A 23,527-nucleotide genomic window follows, 5' to 3' on the forward strand; every position below is an offset into this window, starting at 1 on the left:
AATATGTTCCAAAAAAGCCACTAGATGAAATCAACAATGATGCAGGACAACTGAAACATAGGTTTATAGATATGACAATGAAGATAAGGTTCAATCTTTCCAGTAGAAGCATTCTGAATTGCCAAGACCGAAAAAAGCTTGACATTTGTGGTCACAGGTGAAAGTTATTGTCACAATTCATGTAGGGTGTACAAGCAAACAGATAAAAAAATCATAGATTTCCTGGTTAAAAATACACTTTTTCTTGGGTGAAAATACGCTATACCTCTGGTGAAAGAACACTTTTTCTGTCTTAAGTGACAATATAATTTCCCTAAGGGCTGTAAAACTTATCAATTCTTACAATGGTTATGGTTTTATGCACCAGCATAGAACTTCCCAGCCCTTTAGGAAACAAAGCTCATCAAAAAGTAACAAATTTTTGAAAGATCTTTGATGTGCAACAACATTTATACTGCGTATTTTTGCATTATGAAATTATAAAGATGAATTCCACCAAATATAGCAACAGGAATTCCGCCAAATGTAGCACAGTAGTTTCTAATGCACTGAAATTGAGATTGCAATGGGCTTTTATCCGTCAATCACAGCTCATAGCACATTATCTTGCCAGCCAATGGCAGCAGATATTCAGAGCATAGGGCACATGATGCAGTTCAGCCAATAGCAACAGCCAATAGCAACATAATTGTCAAGTAGTGCAAATACATAAATAGGAAAAGTTAATTGTTTAAACTAATATATACACAGCATCACTACAAGGAAAGCTAAGGTTTTACATATAATATTAGTTGTAAAAAGCATCCCCCTCCTTCCCGGGGGTGTGGTTAAGTAAGATCCTAAGAACACAGCCTGCTGTGAACTGAACATTTTGTGGGTTACCTGCTGAATACATGTTCCATCAGGCACTTCGAATTTTCCACAGAAAAGCCAATTATATGTGCAATTGCTCCAGAACTCATTTTACAATTTTTTTGAAGGATAATTACACTTTCTGGCATCATTATTGCATATTGTATAATCTTGGAAAGAACTAAAATAAATATGAAAATTAACCTTAAAACTTGGTCTCTTTTAGTTGTGTGTTGCCCTTTAAGATGCAGGGTGACAATCATTGCACTGCACAGAGAGGGGGGGAAAAAAACACGTAAATAAGTTACAAATTGTGCTGTGTACACAATTTATTCAACATGTAAACATCACTACAGATATTCGGATTTAGGTTATGACATGTTTGATAAGCCTGCCATCACTGGCAATGATGTGGCACAGACAGATAATGAAATTCTGCATGATCTGCTGAAGTGCCGGAACATCAATGACCTCCTCAATGGCTGTTTTCAGCTCAGCAATGGTTTTGGGGTTATTTCTGTACACCTTATCCCTAACATAGCCCCATAAAAAGGAGTTGCATGTGTTCAGATCCACAGAATATGGCGGCCAATCGAGGCCCATACCAGTGGAGTCTGGGTACCCCAGGACCAGAATGTGGTCCTCAAAAGTGCTCCTACAGGACATCAAACACTCCTCCTGCTTTTATGGGGTTGAACTTGGTCTTGCTTGAACCACATCTTGTCAAAATCTGGGTCACTTTGGATAATGAGGATGAAATTGCATTCTAAAATCTTCACATACCATTCAGGACTCACTGTGCCATCAAGGAATATTGCACCATTATGTCATGGCTGGACACTGAACACCACACTGTCACATATTGAGGGTGAAGAGACTTCTTGATCACAAAAACAGGATTCTTAGTCCCCAAAATGTGCCAATTTTGCTTATTGATGAACCCATCCACATGAAAGTGGGCTTCATCACTAAACCAAACCTACAGTGCATACTAATTCCCATTATGTCCAGCAGTCAACCATGCAGTTCGAATGTTCTAACAAAAACTGTTCAGAAGTTATGACGATTTTAGTTCATATAGCTCAATAATTGTCATCGTGTATATCAAACACAAATGTGCCAGTAAAATATTAAATATTGAAATAAATGGTGGGTCTTCTGGGCCTGAAATTTTTCTTAGTGGCCAGTCCTCAGTGTTAAGTTTTGAATGAGAGTCTAATGCTCTGTAATTTACAAAATTCATTGCAGATTCTGACATGTAACATAATTCATCTTGCAAAAAAAGAAATTTACTTTGAAAGTAATGCTTCTTCAACCATCATTCACAATATTTCCCTGCGACCTGTTAAAAATGTAAATAGTTGTAATCTCACGTTCATTGAAATGAGGTCCACAAGAAAGGCACATTCAAAGTAGTTTGTTGTTACAAAGTATTGCATAGCCTTTGACACATTTTGCTGTCGGCAGATACTCGTACATACACTGTGCTTTGTTGTTGTAAATGGCACATTCTCTTTGCAACTACAGTTTTATTTGCAATGTAGGAAAAGAGAGATTGCTACTTACCATAAAGAAGACACATCAAGCTGCAGACAAGCACAATTAAAACACACTTGTGCCTATCTGCAACTTGACATCTCTTCTTTATGATAAGTAGCAATCTGTCTTTTCCTATATTGTTGGCATTTCTACCTGGAGTTTACATTGTTTGATTTAAAGTTTTCCTTTGCTTCTCTCATTTATGTTTTATTACTGCAGAATTATTCTGTAGATGTGGGCTAAAGTAAAATTCTTTGTTGGAGTTATATGTTCTTACCAGTCAAAATTACAACAATTTAACTGAACACTAAAATAATGAAAAATTCCCGGAAGTCTAAAAATTCCCAGGTTTTTCTCGATTTCTCCCATGTGAAAAAATTCCTGGGTTTTTCCTGGATTTCCCAGTTGTCACAGGGCGTATACACCCTGTTCATGGCTTTTGCAACACAATAATGCACATTCTTACAGTTCATTGCCTGTTCATGAATTTCTGGCAAAAAAAGATATTGTAACAAAGCCCCAGCCTCTACACTCACCAGACATGGGCCCATGTGATTTTTTTGTTCGCAGGAATAAATAAAATCTTAGAAGATGTCATTTTACAAGCATAGAAAAAATTCAAACAGCATCGCTAAGAGGGCTACAAGCTATCCCAAGGATTGTGTTCCCGAATTATTTTGGGGACTAGAAAAAACACTAGCATAAGTATGTAATATTTAAATGGGGAATAGTTTGAATGGGATGGCACTGATGTAGAAAAATAAGAAAATTCCTTCCAAAAAACGAAAATTCCTTGTTATTTTTTGAACAGATCTAGAACACACTATGCAAACTGCTATGAAATGCAGCAGGGAATACTTCCCATTGTACCACACATTTTAGGATTAATAGTGCTGGAAATTGTAATGGACAAAAATTAAATTACACAATGAATGTATTACTTAAGTACAGCTTACCCATTAACAAAATAAATATTGCAAAACAAGCTATCACCATTACTAACACAATGATATTTAATAACTTCTCTATTACTTCCAGCAATTTCATAAATTGGCCTGGAGAACTGTCTCCATTTTCACCAAGGTAGCCCTGTACAAAATCCACTTTCTTTCTTTGTTGTTCTTTTTCTGGAGGTAAGGAGTCAGATGTCAGACCTACAAAAACACAGAACATTCTCTGAAAACACTCAGTTTATTTCAGTTATAAAAGAGCATTCAAATGACATACACAGCAACTCTGTGTTCCAAATGGACATTATAAATGGCAATTATTTGCAATATATTACTGAACTGCAGCATAATCATATTCATCTAGCGCATCATCTTGTTATTTACATCAGATCAATGGCCAATAAAACATTGTACCTACTAGATACACACACATACAACAAAGTAATCTATGTATTGTTTTTCTGATTAAGTAACTTTTACATTCTGTACTACAATAGAACAACAAAACTGGCAACTAGAGGGACAAATATGGGAGGTATCCCTCCACCTATTCTGCATGCCCCTCCCCCTCTCCCTCCCCCAACCCCCAACAATCGTCAGAAATTTGTAGCCATCAGACCAATGACCACACACACCTAGCTGAGCCCAGCAAACTTTATGACCAAGAAAGCTGTCTGATACAGGTATGAGATAGGCATGTATAATGTACAACAATGTGCCCCCATAAAAATGACATGTTTACCGAAATCAGCTGCCAGCATATGCAATACAGGTTTTACAGACATCAGTAAATGTTTCCTTTTGAACAGTTCATTGTGGTTGTACAACCAAACATCAAGAAAATATTTGAATATGCCACAGCAAAACAGCATCCATAGCTCCATTCAAGAGCTTTCTCATATTTATTGTATTTGCATGTGAAAAGTAATGATTATTGTTGTAAAATACACTACTAGTGCTCATCTGTTTAATTTTTAAAGCTACTGTAATTTTGATTACATGAACATTTAAGCATTAGGTAGTTCTGTATGTTAGTTTTAAAGTAAATTGGCATGTGCCAGCATAGGCAGTGCACACTTGTTCTGTCACATATTGAAAAATTGTCCCACCTCCGCGATTTATTGTGGGCCACAGAATCTCACAGTGCAAGACAATGGTCATGACATCACTTGACAAGGGAAACTCAGAGAGAGTATACAGGGTGAGAAAGACAGGATTGATATGTACTGCAAACTTGGTTAAAGTCGTGTGCTGTGACAAGCAATATACATACAGGAGGCGAAATACATGCACGATAAAGAAGCAGCACATGAATCTATTTTGTAGAAACTAGTGTTTGGGATTTCCAGCAGGCATGGACTTGGCATCTTCTAGAAAGGGTCCAGTCAAACAGTTAATACAGATAAATAATGGTAACCACAAAAACTTGTACATACTCCATCTCCATATGATGCCTGAACTATGGTAGGCACATTACATTCCATTGTAGCAACTGTGACAGGACAATTGTACATGTTAGTGCCAGCAAATAAGATGATTTAATTGAGAAAAGGAAATGAGTTTGATTTAAAATAAAAACAAAAAATATAAGTTTTGTCAGAAAATTAAGTCATTCTCCCTCACAATGGAGCCAACAACTTGGATTTGCAGCCATTAATATACTGTTATTTGCACTGCAAATGAACAAATACTACAAAAAGCAAATGTGTAGAAGGGAAACTGCTGAATACCTTGACAGCAACTTCATTAAAGGAGCAAATAAGTTCACAACTGGGAAGAAGAACATTCAAGACTTCTGTTAGCTGCTACTGTCTCCTCAGCACAGCATCAACACATCTGCTTTTGGCTTCTCGCCAATGGTTCGAGACAACAAATGCTCTTCTCAAAATTCAGTGAGCTGTATCGGAAAATTTTTTTCTGTGGTGGTTGTGGTGTGTGTCTGCTAGTGGAATCACAATAGTTTTGAGTGACCAAAGTTTTCTTTTGTTGGGTACACTGAGTCTTTGTAGTGTTGAGCACCAAATTAAATCTGGTGATACTGATTTTGTTAGTGCATGCCCATAATTACCAGGGCCATGCCAACAAACATCCCTGAATGTTTAAAGGACTTGAGTGAGAGTATAGCTGATTTAAAGCCCAAATATTAACTGTCAAACCTTCTTGTATTACTTACTTAAGAACTGAATTCTCTGTTAGCATCAGAGAGATGGAAACAAGTTTAGAGACACATATAACAGAATTTCAACAAGAGAGAAAAGAAGTCACTGCTAAAATTACAGAGTTGCAAACTGCAATAAAGACAGTAGCTCGGAAGCTACATGACACAATACATAAACAGTGTGATCTAGTAAGAAAGGAGGCCAATGGAAAATTTTGTGAGTTAAATAATGATGTCAATAAAATGCAAGAACTTACAGAAGAGCAATTTGAAACAGGGAAGCAACAAATCTCAGACACACAATGAAGGTTGACTACATTAAAACATAACAAAGAATCAGATTTAATGGTTATGCCTGGTTAGAACTTTGCTAGTTTGCAATACTGAGTAACTGACATAACAGGTCAGAAGATAAGAGTCCACAGGATATGGGGCCGATGGGCAGTGACCAATTTCATCCAAAGTACTGTGCAAGTTCATTCATTTGTTCAGAAGGGGAGGCTGACAGTGTTTGCCCCATTTCAGCTGGTTAGCAATGACAGAATCAAGGCACACATACTGCAATCTTTCTCAAATTATTTTACAGAAACTATTTGGCAAAATAATTCATTTTTACATTACTTGTAGCTTTGTATGTCAGCTTTATGATGGTGTGCCCATCATTTTGTTGATGGCCCTAGTTATTGTGATACCTGCATAGAAGTAAGACACTGCATGAAAAATAGATGTCACTATGACTTTGAGTTTGGTGCATATCACTTAATATGTTGCTGCATGTAAAATTTAGCTGATGTATGGGTGCAGGTCAATCTGTCAACAACCTCGAGATGTACCACACCCATTTGCAATCGGGCACCAGCAATAGAGTCAGAATGAAATATCCACAACGTTCTTCATATTTCATGAACAGTTTGAGATGCTAAAATGCAATTTTGACAAATGATATTGGACAAGGAGGACAGTAGTTTGCCATAAGGTTATTACACAAAACTTCATTATCTACCTTGTTATTCCACTAACTACATATTGTTTTGATAAAATAATGTAATTTTTAAAGGCCACTGATGATGATGATGAGGTTCCATACTCCAAGGAGCATAGGGAACTATGCGGGAGACCTGCACCGCCGACTAGGCAAAGTCGTAGCAGAGGGGGTTTGCCACTGCCTTCCTCCAACTGCAATGGGGATGAATGATGATGATGAAGACAACACAACAACTCTCAGTCATCTCGAGGCAGGGAAAATCCCTGACCCCACCGAGAATCGAAAGGGCATTTGATAGCTAGTGAAATGAGATATGCTATGGGTTTTGAAACAACATAACTGAAGACATATTTCTGTGCTGAGGATGTGCTTTTCATAAGCTGCTGACTACATTTTTCCTCAGTTCCTCACTTAATAAACTTCACAGGCAACTGCATCTGTGCAACATATTAGTGACACTGTGTAAACTCTGTTGTGTTTTGGTAAAAGAAGCAAATTTTAAAATGGCAACAAGATAAATGTGTAGGTTTTACTCAAAATTTGCCACTCATGACACCTCTCTGAAAGTTATAAATGTTTAAAAAGCCAGACAAAAATAAATCTCTGCTTTTTTTGCATTTTCAGCATAATTCTTCTTAGATACTAACAAAAGTAGAGGTGACAGACCTTTTTAAAGGGTCACCATGCAAGTTTGGGCATGGGGGGGTTCCACTTAATATTTACAAAAAATGTGAGCTTAGTCTTCAGTTTGGAACGGCATTTCCCTCCAGTGCTCAGCATTTCCCCTACAATGCCTGCTCGCAACCCCACCATCACTGTTCTTCCTGCACGTGCCCTACCAAAAGCACACATGCTGGTCACATTATTCTGCATGGACTCTATAAAAGAAAATCAAAATGACTGTAAGTATATCACAGTACATAGCAATCACAGATAGGCGTGGGGAGGAATTCCAGAAAATCTGGGACAAGCTCATGAAAACTGAAGGAGAGGTAAGCAAAAGGCAACAAACGAGCAGTAGTGGGCTGTCAGGAGACCTAATTGTGAAATTGTAACTAGTTTTTCCAAGCAATTTCCAAATACAAACTGGGGGGGGGGGGAGAAGTTCACCATACACACTGTAGGGTATTTTCCAGGACATTGGCTAAATGTTGGCACCATTCTATTGCTGTACACATGCAATTTATTTACTAGTAAATGGAGGACTGTTAAACAGCATGGTAGAAAGTAAAGACTTGAAATTTGTCTAGTGCCCAAGTTCCAGTAGTGGATATTTATATCATGTAGAGTACACCAGAGATTGTTAAAGAGGTGGAGTGTTGCATGTTGCCAATCACAGGGCTCAAGAGATTTTCAGTTATGTTAAAGGTTGAATAACACACAGTCCACGTTCAAAGGCTTTATTTTGATAGATCTCTCTACAGGTCAAGAGAAGGAACTCTATAATATATATACGGTAGAAAGATACATAATTTAACATTAACTTCCTGGAAAAAAGTACTGCTAGGGAAAACTAAACTAATGGTTCAACTGATGATAAAACTGTATGGTTTTTCTTTGACATATTCTACACATAAAAGTACAGTAGATACTGCTATTACATCATGAAACAAGTAAAATACACGTAAGGTGAAGTATGTAAAAATAATGAAATAATCCTTCAAGCCATTATGAACCCATTTTGAACCTACTCTATGAACAAGTATCACTAAGAAAGTATGAGATATTGAAGTTTAAATATTAACAATGCACAATCTAAATCCTAACACTATATTCCAGGTGCATTTTTAAATTGAGAAGCAAATATACATTTTTGGCTATGCATTCATAGGGAGATGAAAAAACCTGAATGTTACTGATGTCACTCAGAATGGGAGAATGGGTAGGCAGGCCCAAAATAGCCATGTACCATAGCTAATGATGTGATAGTAACATTTAGACTATACCCTAAAGAAGATGGCGTATGAATATCTGAGCTTATAGTGTCGCAACACTTAGAGATCCTCTCTTGAGCAGCTGTAATGGGTGTGCACTTTCAAGATGTACAAGTGAGTTCCAGATGCCAAAAGGAGTAGGGCCTAGGTTACATAAAACTTAATGTACGTGGACACTTCATATGGCATAGGATACTGTATAATGTAAGAGAAAGGTGGCATGGACCAAAAGGATGACAAACACCATAGGGGGAGTGAGGGAAAGAATCTCAACAGAGAATTATAAATATATAGGGACTGTCTTTCTGCATTAAATGATATATTTGATAGTGTTTGTATGGGTAGTACACTCTCGATAATTTTTGTGGCTTGCTCCAAGCCAGCAGAGAAAAGAGCTCATTTGTATCCTGTAAACCTAAAAAAAATTAAGAAGGAAGCACAGGTCTGAGATTTGCAATACAATTGTGGAATAAAGAGCATAAGTGAGCTGTTTGCTGTAACAGTAACAGAAGGTTGCAAATACCCTTCAGCATCTGACTCCTCTGAGCTGAGAATAAGGCGATAACAAATTTGATGATATGTACTTCAGTTTACGTTGGAGAGCACATCCCAAGAATCATCCAGGTACAAACTTACCTCAATAATAAAGAATTATCAAGTTTACTTTACATACTGTGGAGAATATATATGTTTGAGCTGGCAGACTGTCTGTTATAAGGGGATTAACTGCTTGTACCTGGGATACTTTATGATTTTGTGGAAAACAAGAAGTACCTGGTGAGGTTTATAACAACTTTTCTCAGGGGAGGTTAGTTTTGCCTTAGGAAGACCTATATATGTATTTTCTTACATAAATTTCTGAACAAAATTAACACAATTATAAGAGAATGGTTGATAGATATACTTATCAATTTCTTGAGAGAAACAGATGGAGATATGAAGATGCCCGAATGGCGGTGATGACTAAGTGGAGGTTATAAATAATGTAAAGGTTACTTTGGATAGCAACTCCACACAGATTATGATAAGGTTAGCCTAAAATGATGTAATGAGCAACATAGTTGTGGCAAGTGATGTTAATAAAAGCAAATATATGAAAAAGACACACATATAAACAAAAATATATGGAAATACTGAGTAATTACTGACTTGCAATTCCAAAGACTGAAGTACAAATATAAGGATACAAGATTTAGTATAAGCTATGTTATCATTTTGAAATGAATTGCAAAACACTATAAAGTGACTTATTGCAGATTTATTTATTGTGCACAAGAAAAAATTATTTTCTATAGTTGCCGAGTTAAGTGCAATGTCACTTGAAAAATAGTTAAATATATTTTTAAGAAAAGACAGATGGCTACTTACCATAAAGAAGATACATCAAGTTGCAGACAAGTACAGTTATGAGACACTCACATGCGGCTTTCGGCCACAGCCTTCATCACTAAAGTGAGGCGCGCACACACACACACACACACACACACATAAGCACACCTTATGCACACACAACCAGCAACCAGCATTCCGGCCCAAGACGCTGGAGTTGGCAGTCATGTTTGCATGAGGTGTGTTTGCTTGTGTGTGTGTGTGTTTACTGATGAAGGCTGTGGCCCAAAGCTACATGTGAGTGTCTTTTAAATGTGCCTCTCTGTAACTTGATGTCTCTTCTTTACAATAAGTAGCGATCTATTTTTTCTTACATTGTTGATATTCCTACATGGAGTTTCCAATGTTTGATGAAATATATTTTTAGTTGACAATGTAAGGAAAAGATCGATCACTATTTACCATAAAGATGAAATATTAAGTTGTAAACAAGCACAACTAAAAGACTTGTATATGTGTATATAGCTTTCAGAAACAGCCTTCATCAGATATAGAAAAAGAAATGCACTCGTTATTCACACAAGCAAGCACACCCCATGCACACATGACTGTCATCTCTGGCAGTTCAGACCAAAGGCAATCTAAACAGCATATCACAATCATAGACACCAAAACTGATCAACTCTTGATCATATGTGATTACACAAATTCACAATGAGGGTGCATGCAAAATATTCAGTTTAAAGTCTGACCTTTCCATCCTTCAGTTTGAGAATCAACTAGTCTATAAACATGCCCATCATGGGTACTGCTGGCTGATAAATTTGGCTCCAGTGAATCACATAATTTTAAAATCAGGTTTTGATTTATTGATTTTTCAAACTGGACACTACATTTTGTCTTGAAACCCGATGCTGAGACACCTATAAAAATTGCAAGTGCAATCAACTATTGCAATATATATGAAGAAAGAGGAATTTACAAAACATTCAATTTCACAGCTGTGGGAAATAAAATTTTAAGGCAGTCTGTAATTGTTTCAAGTGGGTGATAAAGTAATATAATGCACATTATACCAAACTGTGTCATGCTGTTGTAATTATGAAATAGCACTTGACATCATCTTGATGTCAAGTGCTATTTCATAATTACAACAGCATGACACAGTTTGGTATAATGTGCATTACAATAATGCTTAACGTCTGTATAAATTCAGACCATGTTTGTAGACATATTTAATTACTATAAGGGAAGACTAAGGCCATGTTAATATAGTCAGTACATACCACTTTTAAGTTAGTAGGTCCTGGTTCTTCACAGCAATTTTTGTGTGCCAACTATTTCAATAGTTTAAGTTACTAAAAAAGTTTTCAATCGTACAGCTAATGTTATTATTCAAGAAAATATGTAATTAAATTGCTTCTTGATTACTACACTTTCTGAATATCACTGTGACGGAAAGCTATCAAAGTATGTGTGTTTTTTAATGTACATTTCGTATCCACAACATGTAGATAATTCTTGTACCTGTGACTACACTATTCCAGCTTTATGATTTCCTTCCATAACTGTGTGTTAACTTAGAACTATTATTCGTTTTACCTTTGTCAAAGTGATCATCTTTAGTACTGAAGATGATGGTGAAGTGATTCCAAAGCTGAGTTACAATAATTAATACCGTCTTTATATGCATTTGTTAGCCTCTATAAATGGCTGTTGTTGTTTGATTTAGATTGCATGATAGTATAGTCATTACTACCCATTATTACATTTTTATGCACTGGACAAATATTTCCTCATGTGTTGTGCATATTATGATAGCCAACAATCTAAAAGATATTGATGTAACAGTGATAATTAAACACTTCTTGAAACTGTCTACGGTTACTGCACAACATAAAATATTTTTCTGGAAATCTATTATGTGAATCCTGTTTTCAGACACAAGAGTTAAATACCTCCAGTTCCTGATACCCACACTGCTATTAATGCTGAAAAGTATCTGTAACCACCTGCTACACTGGTCCATTTAATCTTTCAGTATGCACTAACAATTCCTCTTGTGATCATTCTTTTCTATCAATATTGCTTCATTTTTCACTGACAACAATAAGCTTTTGCTTTGGTTTCCATTTGATCTATACTAAGTTTTTGTATGAATCATGATTCACTTTTGTACTCACTTCTTCCACCCATAAACTCCAGCATTTCTACAATTATAATCCACCTTAAAAAAAGCTTTAATACCGGTAAAATGTCTAAGATATCTATTATCACACATTATTCTTCTATGAAATAGACTTCATACTTTTGTTTAACCCTTGGCCACTTGTGAGCTTCATGGCTTAGTGCCAAATATAGTATTTCCTTTTTCTTACTCTTCTGTTTCCACTTTGTATTTAATAATCACTAAAGAATAATCTCAGTCCAAACCTGCCACTTTTTATGCCTAGAAGTTCATTACAGGGCTTCTAAACATTTTATTTATTTATGTAGCCATCTGTGGACATTTTAAAAGTATGGATGTTGTCAGTGTACATTCATATTTTTATACAGCTTGCTGTTACTTGTAGTTAAACATTGTGACATATAAGTTATTTACAATCCTTATCAAAACATTACATATAGTTAAATATTGAGAAACAAAAGTTATTTACAATCATTTTGTACTAAGGAATTCACTTATAGTGTAAAAGTAGTGTTTCTGGAAAATCAATTTAACATTTTTCTTAAAGCAGTACATGTTATCTGTTTCTTTTATTTTCTGTGGCAGTTTATTATACAGTTTTACACCTTCAAACAAGAAGCTATTTCGAGTCTTATGTTTATTCTTCCTGTCTAGGTGAAGACAGTGACTTGTTCTTGTACTATAGTTATGAAAACTGCTATTTGTGCATACATTTTCTATGCTTTTCTTTCTGTACACTATGGTTTGGAATATACATTCACAAGGAACAGTTAGAATTTCTAACATTTTGAAAAATTCTCTGCAGTGGGCCCGCTTACTGATTTTCGCTATAATTCTTATGGCTCTCTTTTGCATTTTAAATACTGTTCGTAAATTCTGAGCACTGTTTCCCCAGAAAATAATACCATACCTGATTACTGGATGAACATAACTAAAGTATACCGTTCATTACTGCATGCGGATACAAGGACTCTAAGTGCATAAGATGTTGTGGATATGTTTTTCGAGAGTTTCAATAGCATTTTCATTCCACTTCATTTGGCTGAACTATGATTAAATCAAACATCTCTTTCTTTCCGGATTAACTCTAACACCATTACTTTAAGTGCAATAAGAGCAATAAGTGCATTTTCTTGTAATACAAACATGCACTGTTCTGTAGACAATATTGTGATCGTAATGTACACTTTTCAGCTTACAATTAATAAACAAATGATGCCAAAACTCAGATGTCACTTGTTAGTAACAAATTTCACTGCACATAATTCTTTGACTTTTCAGTGTGGGGATGTTAATTAATTACTCAGCTATAATTTCATCATGGATAGAAGCTGTGCATAGGTTTCATGATTTTTCAATGTGTGCATATTACTTAATTATTTAGCCACAATTTGATCATGGACAGACATATGCAGCGATTAACTGACTTATGCTGCACCCAACACGTAAGGGTACACTTATATGTAAGGCAATCTTAAACAATACTTCACCATCACAGACACCAAAACTGATCAATTCTTGATCATAGATGATTACTCAAATTCACATTGGGTATACATACAAAATATTCTGTTTAAAGTCTGACCTTCTAGTCCTTCAGTTTCAGAATCAACTATTCTATAAATATGACCATCATGGGCACTGCTGGCTGGAAAATTCAGCTCCAGTGAATTGCATAGTTTTAAAATCAGGTTCTGATTTCTTGCTTTTTCAAAATGGATACTACATTCTGTCTTGAAACCTGCTGCTGAGACACCTATAAAAATTGAAAGTGGCAGTCAACTACTGCTATATATATGAAGAAGGAGGAATTTAAAATCTCTTCAATGTCACAATTGTGAAAAATAAAATTTTTAAGGTAGTCTGTAATTGTTTCAAGTAGGTGATAAACTAACGATGACCTCAACCATTATTTCATAGTTACAATGGCATGATACATTTTGGTACAATGTGCATTACAATAATGCTTAACACTATAAATTCAGACCATGATTATAGACATACAGAGTTATTGTAACGGAAAATAATTGTAAGAGAAGGTCATGTTAATGCAGTCAGTACATACCACTGTTAAGTTAACAGCTCCTGTTTCATCACATCAATTGTTGTGTGTCAACTATTTCAATAGTTCATGTTATTAAAAGATTTTGCAATTGTACAGCTAATGTTATCATTAAAGAAAAAAGGAATTAATTTGCTTCTTAATTAGAGCACTTTCTCAATATCATTGAGACAGAAATCTATCGAAGTTTGTGTGTTTTTCATATATATTTTGTATCTACAATATGTAGATAATTATTGTAGCTATGACTACAGTATTCCAGCTTTATGCTTTCCTTCCATAATTGTGTGTTTACTTTAGAACTATTATTCAATTTACCTTTGTCGAAGTGATCATCTTCAGTACTGAAGAAGTGATTCCAAATCTGTGTTACAATAATCAACACCTGCTTTATATGCCTCTGCTAGCCAGTTCCTCTACAAATGGTTGATATTGTTTGAGTAAGATGGCATGACAGCATAGTCATTAGTACTCATTATTATATTTTGATGCACTGAACAAATATTTCCTCATGTTAACAGAATCTTCCGTCAGTTCTTGGCAGAACAACATTATAATAAATGGAAAGCACCAGTTTGCTTTTGTTCTACAATATTACTTTTATTGTGTTAACCAGTTATTGGCTTACAAGGCCATCTTCAGAATTTTTTTCTAGCAATCTGCTGATACGTATCCTGTTTCCAGACATGGGAGTTAACAATCTCTGGTTAATGAAACCTCCACTATCAACTACACAAGTATTTCTATTGTGGGTGGGTACCTGTAATTATGATCACTCTGATAATACTGAGTATCCATGACATGATCTGCTGTATATTCCACAATGTACATTCCTTTGTGAGAAATAAATCAGTGAATATTGGTATCATAGTGCCAAAATCTGTCAAATTACAATTTCATATGTGATTTCAAAAATTAACAGCTTAATTCATGGCTACAGGAAATACGAGACAATGTGGACTGCATCAAAAGATAAGTCAGTACATAACATGTGATTTTAGCAACTTAATCTACTCAACATTCTAAGATCACATGACCTAACTGAACTAGACACTCTGCCTGTTCTTGATAATGTAATTACTAATGTTGAGATGAATCAGTATGAACTAGGGTTGTTCGATACACCTTTTTTATCAGACTATAAAGATATCTTCTTAATATTAAATACTAAAAAGCCGGCATTTGATTTCAATGAAATTTAGTACATTGATAACTTCAGAATATACCTAAAGGTAACAAACTGAAATGGCATTCTGCATGGAACAACTCGTATCTAAAATGCATTTACATTATTCATCAGTGCACTGTCAGATACATTCGAAACTGACTGCCATAAAGGAGTGAGAAGAAACAAAGAAACTGCCAAGCAACATGATCTCACACCTCTGCATAGCTTGTTCACACGTGGTCAACAAAGGTCTAGAACTCCATTAATGATTACTTAAGACAAATCAAAGAATATGAAGCAGAAAGAGCAAACTACATAAGGTTAAAGACTAAATACAGATTAAGCAAGTGTAAGGTGAATGATGGTTATATTAGCAAGCCCCAAAATGAATGTAAAACAGTCTGAACTGTTGTCAGGACTCATCCTTTGATGCTGGTATCACACCAGATGATTTCAACACACTCTTCAGTAATGCTGGCAATATGAACAGCACTGCTGCAACTGAATGTAGCCATAAATATGGCAGCATCCATAATTCAAATCATGGACACACCATCCTAAAAAATTTTGAAGAAATAATTCCTGTCTTTTAATGGATATAGGTAAAAGTAAGTGATATTGCAATTGCAAAAGTAAAATTAAGTTACTCAAAATTGGAAGACATTTATTGTCTCTCCAATCATTTGATCAAAAAAATTGTGGATGCAATAGTACATTCAATTTGTTTCCTTACAAACCAAATGTTTGTCAGTGCCTTTAAAATGGAATCTGTTACTCCTCTGCACAAAAAAGGTGACACGTCTTGTCCTAATAATTACTACACAATCTCTTTCATGCCCATCCTTTCGAAAACTGTTTAACATTGCAAACAGCTCCAAATCAGTCAAGAACTGTCTGTGAATAATATTCTCATTGACTCACAGCATGGCTCCAGCTCCAGTTTGTCAACAGTAAAAGCAGCTGAAAATATATTATCATCATTTTAATTGAGGTTAACTGTTAATACTATCCTTGTAGATCTCAGTAAGGCATCTGCCACTATCAGCCACAGAATTCCACTGGAAAACTCTTCTGCTATGGTTTCAGAGACTCAGAACTCTCTCTAGTCAGATTCTACCTAACTGAGAGAAAACCAAGTATGCTATTCAACAATATGAGGTCAAATGGCTTGGATATCATGCAGGGTGTGCCACAGGGTTCTGTGTTTAGACCTTTTGCTCTTCATAATATATGTAAATGATTTCTCTAGCTTTATGTGATGTAAATCCACATTCTATGCATTAGGGGCATTAAAGCAGGAAGAAGGGATCATCTCAGAACAGCCATAAGTGCTTCCAAATCAATGAACTACATATTAATCCAGAACAAGTGACAAATATTATTTTAGCATATGCACTAAAAATGATTGCAATGACTGTGCTTTATCTAAACTTCTTGGAATCCATCTTGACTCAAAATTAACATGGGAGAGTCATACCGAATATATATTTAACAATATATATTTACTAAGTTAGTATGTATCACATATTTGTTAGATAAACTAATGTCTTGCGTTGCTCATAAAGCCGTTGTTTAGGGCATATTTTGCCTTTCTCCACACACACTTCGCATAATGCTATTTTATTGTGAAAGAATTCCCCTGGAGCAAAAAAACACCCTCATTTGGCAGAAGGCAGCAATCAGATGCATCTGTAGAGTTATAAATAATCAGTCTTGTAGATTATATTTCAAAAAACTAAAAATACCAACAGTTACACCCCTCTTTATACTAAGTTGTCTAATACATACAAAGGAAAACTAACACAGTCACAAACAATGAGAATCTGTCCATCAACATAATACACATCTAAAATGGTGACTGATGTTATAGTCGTTAGACATAATAAAACTCAAAACTACATGCACATAAAGCTACTGGGTTGGAGCATAAGCTCATAGAGTTTTTCCACAAGTGTAATAAAAACAACAGGTACACATAACAGGGACTTTACTCACCAATAATACACTCCTGGAAATTGAAATAAGAACACCGTGAATTCATTGTCCCAGGAAGGGGAAACTTTATTGACACATTCCTGGGGTCAGGTACATCACATGATCACACTGACAGAACCACAGGCACATAGACACAGGCAACAGACCATGCACAATGTCGGCACTAGTACAGTGTATATCCACCTTTCGCAGCAATGCAGGCTGCTATTCTCCCATGGAGACGATCGTAGAGATGCTGGATGTAGTCCTGTGGAACGGCTTGCCATGCCATTTCCACCTGGCGCCTCAGTTGGACCAGCGTTCGTGCTGGACGTGCAGACCGCGTGAGACGACGCTTCATCCAGTCCCAAACATGCTCAATGGGGGACAGATCCGGAGATCTTGCTGGCCAGGGTAGTTGACTTACACCTTCTAGAGCACGTTGGGTGGCACGGGATACATGCGGACGTGCATTGTCCTGTTGGAACAGCAAGTTCCCTTGCCGGTCTAGGAATGGTAGAACGATGGGTTCGATGACGGTTTGGATGTACCGTGCACTATTCAGTGTCCCCTCGACGATCACCAGTGGTGTACGGCCAGTGTAGGAGATCGCTCCCCACACCATGATGCCGGGTGTTGGCCCTGTGTGCCTCGGTCGTATGCAGTCCTGATTGTGGCGCTCACCTGCACGGCGCCAAACACACATACGACCATCATTGGCACCAAGGCAGAAGCGACTCTCATCGCTGAAGACGACACGTCTCCATTCGTCCCTCCATTCACACCTGTCGCGACACCACTGGAGGCGGGCTGCACGATGTTGGGGCGTGAGCGGAAGACGGCCTAACGGTGTGCGGGACCGTAGCCCAGCTTCATGGAGACGGTTGCGAATGGTCCTCGCCGATACCCCAGGAGCAACAGTGTCCCTAATTTGCTGGGAAGTGGCGGTGCGGTCCCCTACGGCACTGCGTAGGATCCTACGGTCTTGGCGTGCATCCGTGCGTCGCTGCGGTCCGGTCCCAGGTCGACGGGCACGTGCACCTTCCGCCGAACACTGGCGACAAAATCGATGTACTGTGGAGACCTCACGCCCCACGTGTTGAGCAATTCGGCGGTACGTCCACCCGGCCTCCCGCATGCCCACTATACGCCCTCGCTCAAAGTCCGTCAACTGCACATACGGTTCACGTCCACGCTGTCGCGGCATGCTACCAGTGTTAAAGACTGCGATGGAGCTCCGTATGCCACGGCAAACTGGCTGACACTGACGGCGGCGGTGCACAAATGCTGCGCAGCTAGCGCCATTCGACGGCCAACACCGCAGTTCCTGGTGTGTCCGCTGTGCCGTGCGTGTGATCATTGCTTGTACAGCCCTCTCTCAGTGTCCGGAGCAAGTATGGTGGGTCTGACACACCGGTGTCAATGTGTTCTTTTTTCCATTTCCGGGAGTGTATATTCTCCTTCACTATTTATAACAGTCTGCCAATGCTGGGGTAACGTTTCGATTCCATGACTAGAAATCATGTAGTTTTGAGACGAACAATTCACTGAGCATCTTCAGAGTGCATTTTCATCTAGAAAGGAAGTTCCTCGACAGTTGTTCAGTAGAGCACAAAAAAGGTGAAAATCTGAAGGCACAGAATCAGGTGAATACAGTGGGTGCAGAACGACTTGTCAACCCAACTCCTGTACAGTGTTTTTTGTCAGTCTAGCAGATTACGGGTGGACACTATCATGTAGTAGCATAACTTCACACAGTCTTCCCGGGTGTTTTTGAGCAACAAATGTCAGCAGTGATGGTTACAGCTCAGGGAAGTAACTTAGTAATACACGAAAGCACCGCTGTACTGCCAGATGCATAATATTATCTTCTGCGGATGCACGCATGTCTTTTTACAAAGTTGTTCCTTTGTTTGGGCTCAACCATTCCTTTATTTTCCTTATGTTAGAATAAAGACACTATTTCTCATCACCAGTAATGATACACGATAGGAATGGTTGATTCTGTTAGCCAACTGATGATGTGCAAGTAGAGATGCACACATGGCCACCTGCTGATTTTTGTGATTTTGGTGTAGAGCAAGCGGTACCCATACATATGATTTTTGAATCTTCCCCCAACAACATGCAAATGTCACACAATGGGTGAATGATCACAGTTCATCACATTTGCCAGTTCTCAAGCATACTGATGTGGATCATGCTAACTTCCTATCAAAGCTGCGGGCTACAAACGATAGATATTGAACATGCGATTCTAAATCAATGACATGACTGTGGTGGCAGGCATTATGAGCATGTTTATAGTGGTCACTCCAGCAATGACAAAAGAAGAGCATCACTAAAATAGTTGTAATTGCAAAGGAAACGACTTACCTCACATGTCGATGTTGTTGTCATGAGAAAGTCCATTTGATGTGTATGCTACGGGAAGCAGTTCCTTTTTACCATAACCTGGGAAGACTTTGCAAATATCATGCAAAAATATGGGTAGAGAATAGCATTTCTGACAAAAATTGAAACAATTTTCTACATTGCATAAGCATGGAAATAGATTCTTCCACATGAGACAATCGGTCAAAGAAATGTCTACAATACCAGACATCCCACTGACTACCGTCATAAATTGTTTGGGTTCTCCTAGCATCTCACAAATAATTTATCATAACGCCCACCACCAGTCGCGCGATCGATTTAGAATCACACGTTCGATATATATCTTTTGCAGCCTGCAGCTTCGATAGGCAAACATTCTTGGAAATTACCTGGATCATTGTGGATTAATGCGCTCAAACAATCTTTATCAAACTCTGGAGGTCTTCTTGAACGTGGGGAGTGACTAATGTCAAATTGATCCTCCTTAAAATGAAAAAAACAGTTTTCTTGTCATACTCTGTCCAATGGCACTCCCACAGTTCAGGGTGTCAATGTTTCTGGTTGCTTCTGCTGCTGTCACCCCTCTACTGAACTCAAATATATGAACATTTCAGACATGTACCAATTTCTCCACTTAGCACTCCATTTTCTAGCATCCACAGCTCCATTTATTATCTTCAAATGACAAAATGACAATATGTAAATTCAACTAGTCACAGTGAACTACAAATCAAAAATGACAATCGATAAATAACCCATAGCAACCAGAATACCAACATGCAAAACATAAATACCACAAACTCATGCACCAACCCAAAATTTAACATGTTGCCAATAAAGGCATACAATGTGTCACTGAGTATGTTTAAAAAAAGCAATAGAGAAGTTCCTTAGAGAAATAGTATTTTATACAATACAAAAGCTCAAAATGAGCCCTAAAAATGATCTTATGTACTAGTATAGTTTCATTTTAGATTAAACATACATGTGAATGTATTAAACATATCAAATGCAGTATGTAATGTAGCAAAACAGGACAGTGTTAAATGAAGAGTATGATTTCACATATAACGGGGATATGAACATAAGATGGCGGCAAGTGTACGTGTAACTTTAAATCGCTCTGCAGTTTTTGAGGACTTAATTTCAATCAAGTGTATTGTTTGTGACGAAACAGTGCTAAATGGAATTAGAATATGCGTGTTTAAACATAAATGGTGCCATTCGCACTGCTTTGCTCAAGAAGATTTACAAATACAGTGTAAATGTGACATAGAGTGTAACGGCCGCGAGATCGCGAGTGGAAAGTACTACGCGGGAATAGAAGACAGCGTGCATGACGAACTTCAAAAAGAACTTGACATTATAAAAAAATATACAAAAACAATGGAAAATTTGGTACTAACCATACGGGAACTGTCTGAATCGTCAAGGCAACAAGATCTCATTAATGCTAGCCATAAAATTCGTAGGTCTGCACAACCAAATGTACAAAGTGTAAACAGTACGACTGTAACTAGATATATCAACGAACTGATCACTCAAAAAGACACAAGTGAATTAAACGCAAGAAAAGAAAGTGTTAATAGTGCATCCATGGATAAAAATATGAACAAACTATCCACACAAAAATATACAAGTGGATTAAACGGAGAAAAACACAAGGTAAATATTCGTAAAGAAAAAAAAGTAAACAACCACGTTATGGATAAGCAAGGACACAAACAACAGACATATATTTTTGCAGATAGTCATGGGAGAGGAATTACGGAAATTATGAGAAGAAATCACCCAGACCTTAATCTAACAGGCATAATCAAACCAGGCGCGCCATTACGCGAGATTCTGAAAAACAGTGACAACATATTAACGACCGGTAACAGCTGCATCATAATAGGAGGCGCAAATGATGTTTACTGTAATGAAACTTGGCGTGCAACGAGAATCCTGAAGGAAACTGTCAAAAGGATGCCTCGAGTGCATTTCTACATTGTTAGTATCCCCAGGAGACACGATCTGATGGAAAACTCGTGCGTAAACATCGAGATTGTTACAGCATACAGGCTGTTTGAGAAAATATGTAGAGGTTTCCAGAATACGACTTTCGTAGAGATAAACAGTGTTCACAGAGAGCACTTCACAAGACATGGTCTCCACATGAACGTAAAAGGGAAAAAGATTATTAGTGCCGAAATACTTAAATTTATTAATGAGTCATCTGTAATGGAAGTGTCTCCAATCCCAATTCCGCCAAAACAAGAGTTGTCTGTAACAGTGGAACCATCATTATCTGCAGTAGAGCTACAACAAACACCAGTAGCAGCAGCAAAGGCTCAGATATTCTCAGCAGCAGTGTCAGATAAACCAATAGCAGCAGAATCACCACAATCATCAGCAGAGTTGTCGTCATCAGCAACAGCATCCAGAACAGCAGACCCCATAATACTACCTCAAGGCAATGAAAATGCATGTGAGGAAAACATACAAGGGTCATTAGCCGCAGCAGCTAACAAAGAAGGGCAGTCACCAAGTCGGGGAGCACAGGAGCCACCTGCAACAGCAACCACACAGAAGAGGTACCTGAGGCCTGGGAGATCAACAGCAGAAGCAGGTTCCAATCAAGACAGATGCCTGAGAACTAGGAGACCTGCTACACTAAGTGAGGATTTTTTATGGTACCGAGTAAGCAGGAAGAGAACATGGAAAAAGATGTAAGTAAAACTGTCCATCTTAAATACCAGTGTGACAATAGTGAGAGGAACATAAACACCGGACAAAGATACGATCCAGGTTTAATGACACAAACTGAAAAAAAACATTGCATAGTACCAGTAGCAAAGGCAGCAAGTGAAGTGCTTAGTATATTACAGGAAGGGGAACTATTACATTTAAAGCCAACTGTTAGAATACTTCACCAAAATGTTCAATACATAAACAATAAAACAGAGGAACTAGAGGTAATATTACAGGAGTATAGGCCAAACATTCTAGTAGTTACAGAACATGGGCTAAAAGAAAATCACATAGGAATGTACAACTTGAAGAATTATGTGAGAGTAGCCAGTTTTTGCAGAACTTCCTATAAAGGTGGTGGGGTTGCCATTTTTTCTAACTATAAATCAACTAAAGCCATAAATATAACAAAATATGCTATAGAATTGAGCTTTGAAGCTACAGCACTGGAAACTAAAATTGCTGGGAATTTATGTTGTGTATTAGGTTTGTATCGATCACCAAATGGTATAATGAAAACCTTCTTTGAACAGCTGGAAGATATAATCCAACACCTCTCAAAAACATATGCTTATTTGATAATTATAGGAGATCTGAACATAGACACAAGTAAAAATACAGACAATACTAAGACCCTATTGGACTTATTGTGCATATACAACCTAAAAATAAAAATAGATAAACCAACCAGAGTAACAAAGCATAGTGAAACTATAATTGATCATGTAATAACAAATATTCCTACATGCTATTGTGACACACAGGTAATAAACTCCACATTAGCAGACCATTTTGCAATCATGATAGACATAAATATAAAGAATAGTGATTCAGTGCAGAAGATATGGGAGATGAGAAGACAGAACTACCCACATAACATAAATCTGCTAAAAAAGATGTTAGAGGCAGAAAACTGGGAAACAATATATGCAGCTAAAGATGCAAACACCAAATGGAACCAGTTTTTTTCTTTATTCAATTATTATTATGATGTTACATGTCCCGTTAGTAAAAGGCTTGTCAAACAGCAACAAAAAAAGAAAAGCTGGGTGACTGGAGAAGTAATCCATGCCAGAAATAATCTGAGAGTGTATTATGACCTATCCAAACAAAAAAATACTGAGGCCTACAACACACTGTATAAAATAAAAAAGAAAGAGTACTGTAGTTTTATCAGAAAAACTAAAGCATCGTTCATCAGGATGTCTATAGATAAGGGAAAGAACCACTCAATAGGCTTATGGTCGTTCATTAATGAAGAGAGAGGGAAAGTAACAAA

The 23,527-nt window shown here is 37.2% G+C and overlaps 1 protein-coding gene across 1 annotated transcript in view; it reads right to left on the reverse strand.

Moving 5' to 3' along the window:
* Window positions 1-3,646, reverse strand: part of LOC126233810 (ATP-dependent zinc metalloprotease YME1L-like) — a 170,289-nt gene extending 166,643 nt beyond the window's left edge. Inside the window, exons 1-2 of the mRNA XM_049942889.1 lie at window positions 3,619-3,646; window positions 3,348-3,545 (exon numbers count right to left, since the gene is read on the reverse strand). Of these exons, the coding sequence (XP_049798846.1) occupies window positions 3,348-3,545; window positions 3,619-3,646 (226 nt within the window). The remainder of the gene's footprint in view (window positions 1-3,347; window positions 3,546-3,618) is intronic.
* Between the last annotated feature and the right edge of the window lie 19,881 nt (window positions 3,647-23,527).

The sequence above is a fragment of the Schistocerca nitens genome, chromosome 1 (assembly GCF_023898315.1).
Source record: "Schistocerca nitens isolate TAMUIC-IGC-003100 chromosome 1, iqSchNite1.1, whole genome shotgun sequence".
Taxonomy (NCBI): Eukaryota; Metazoa; Arthropoda; class Insecta; order Orthoptera; family Acrididae; genus Schistocerca; species Schistocerca nitens.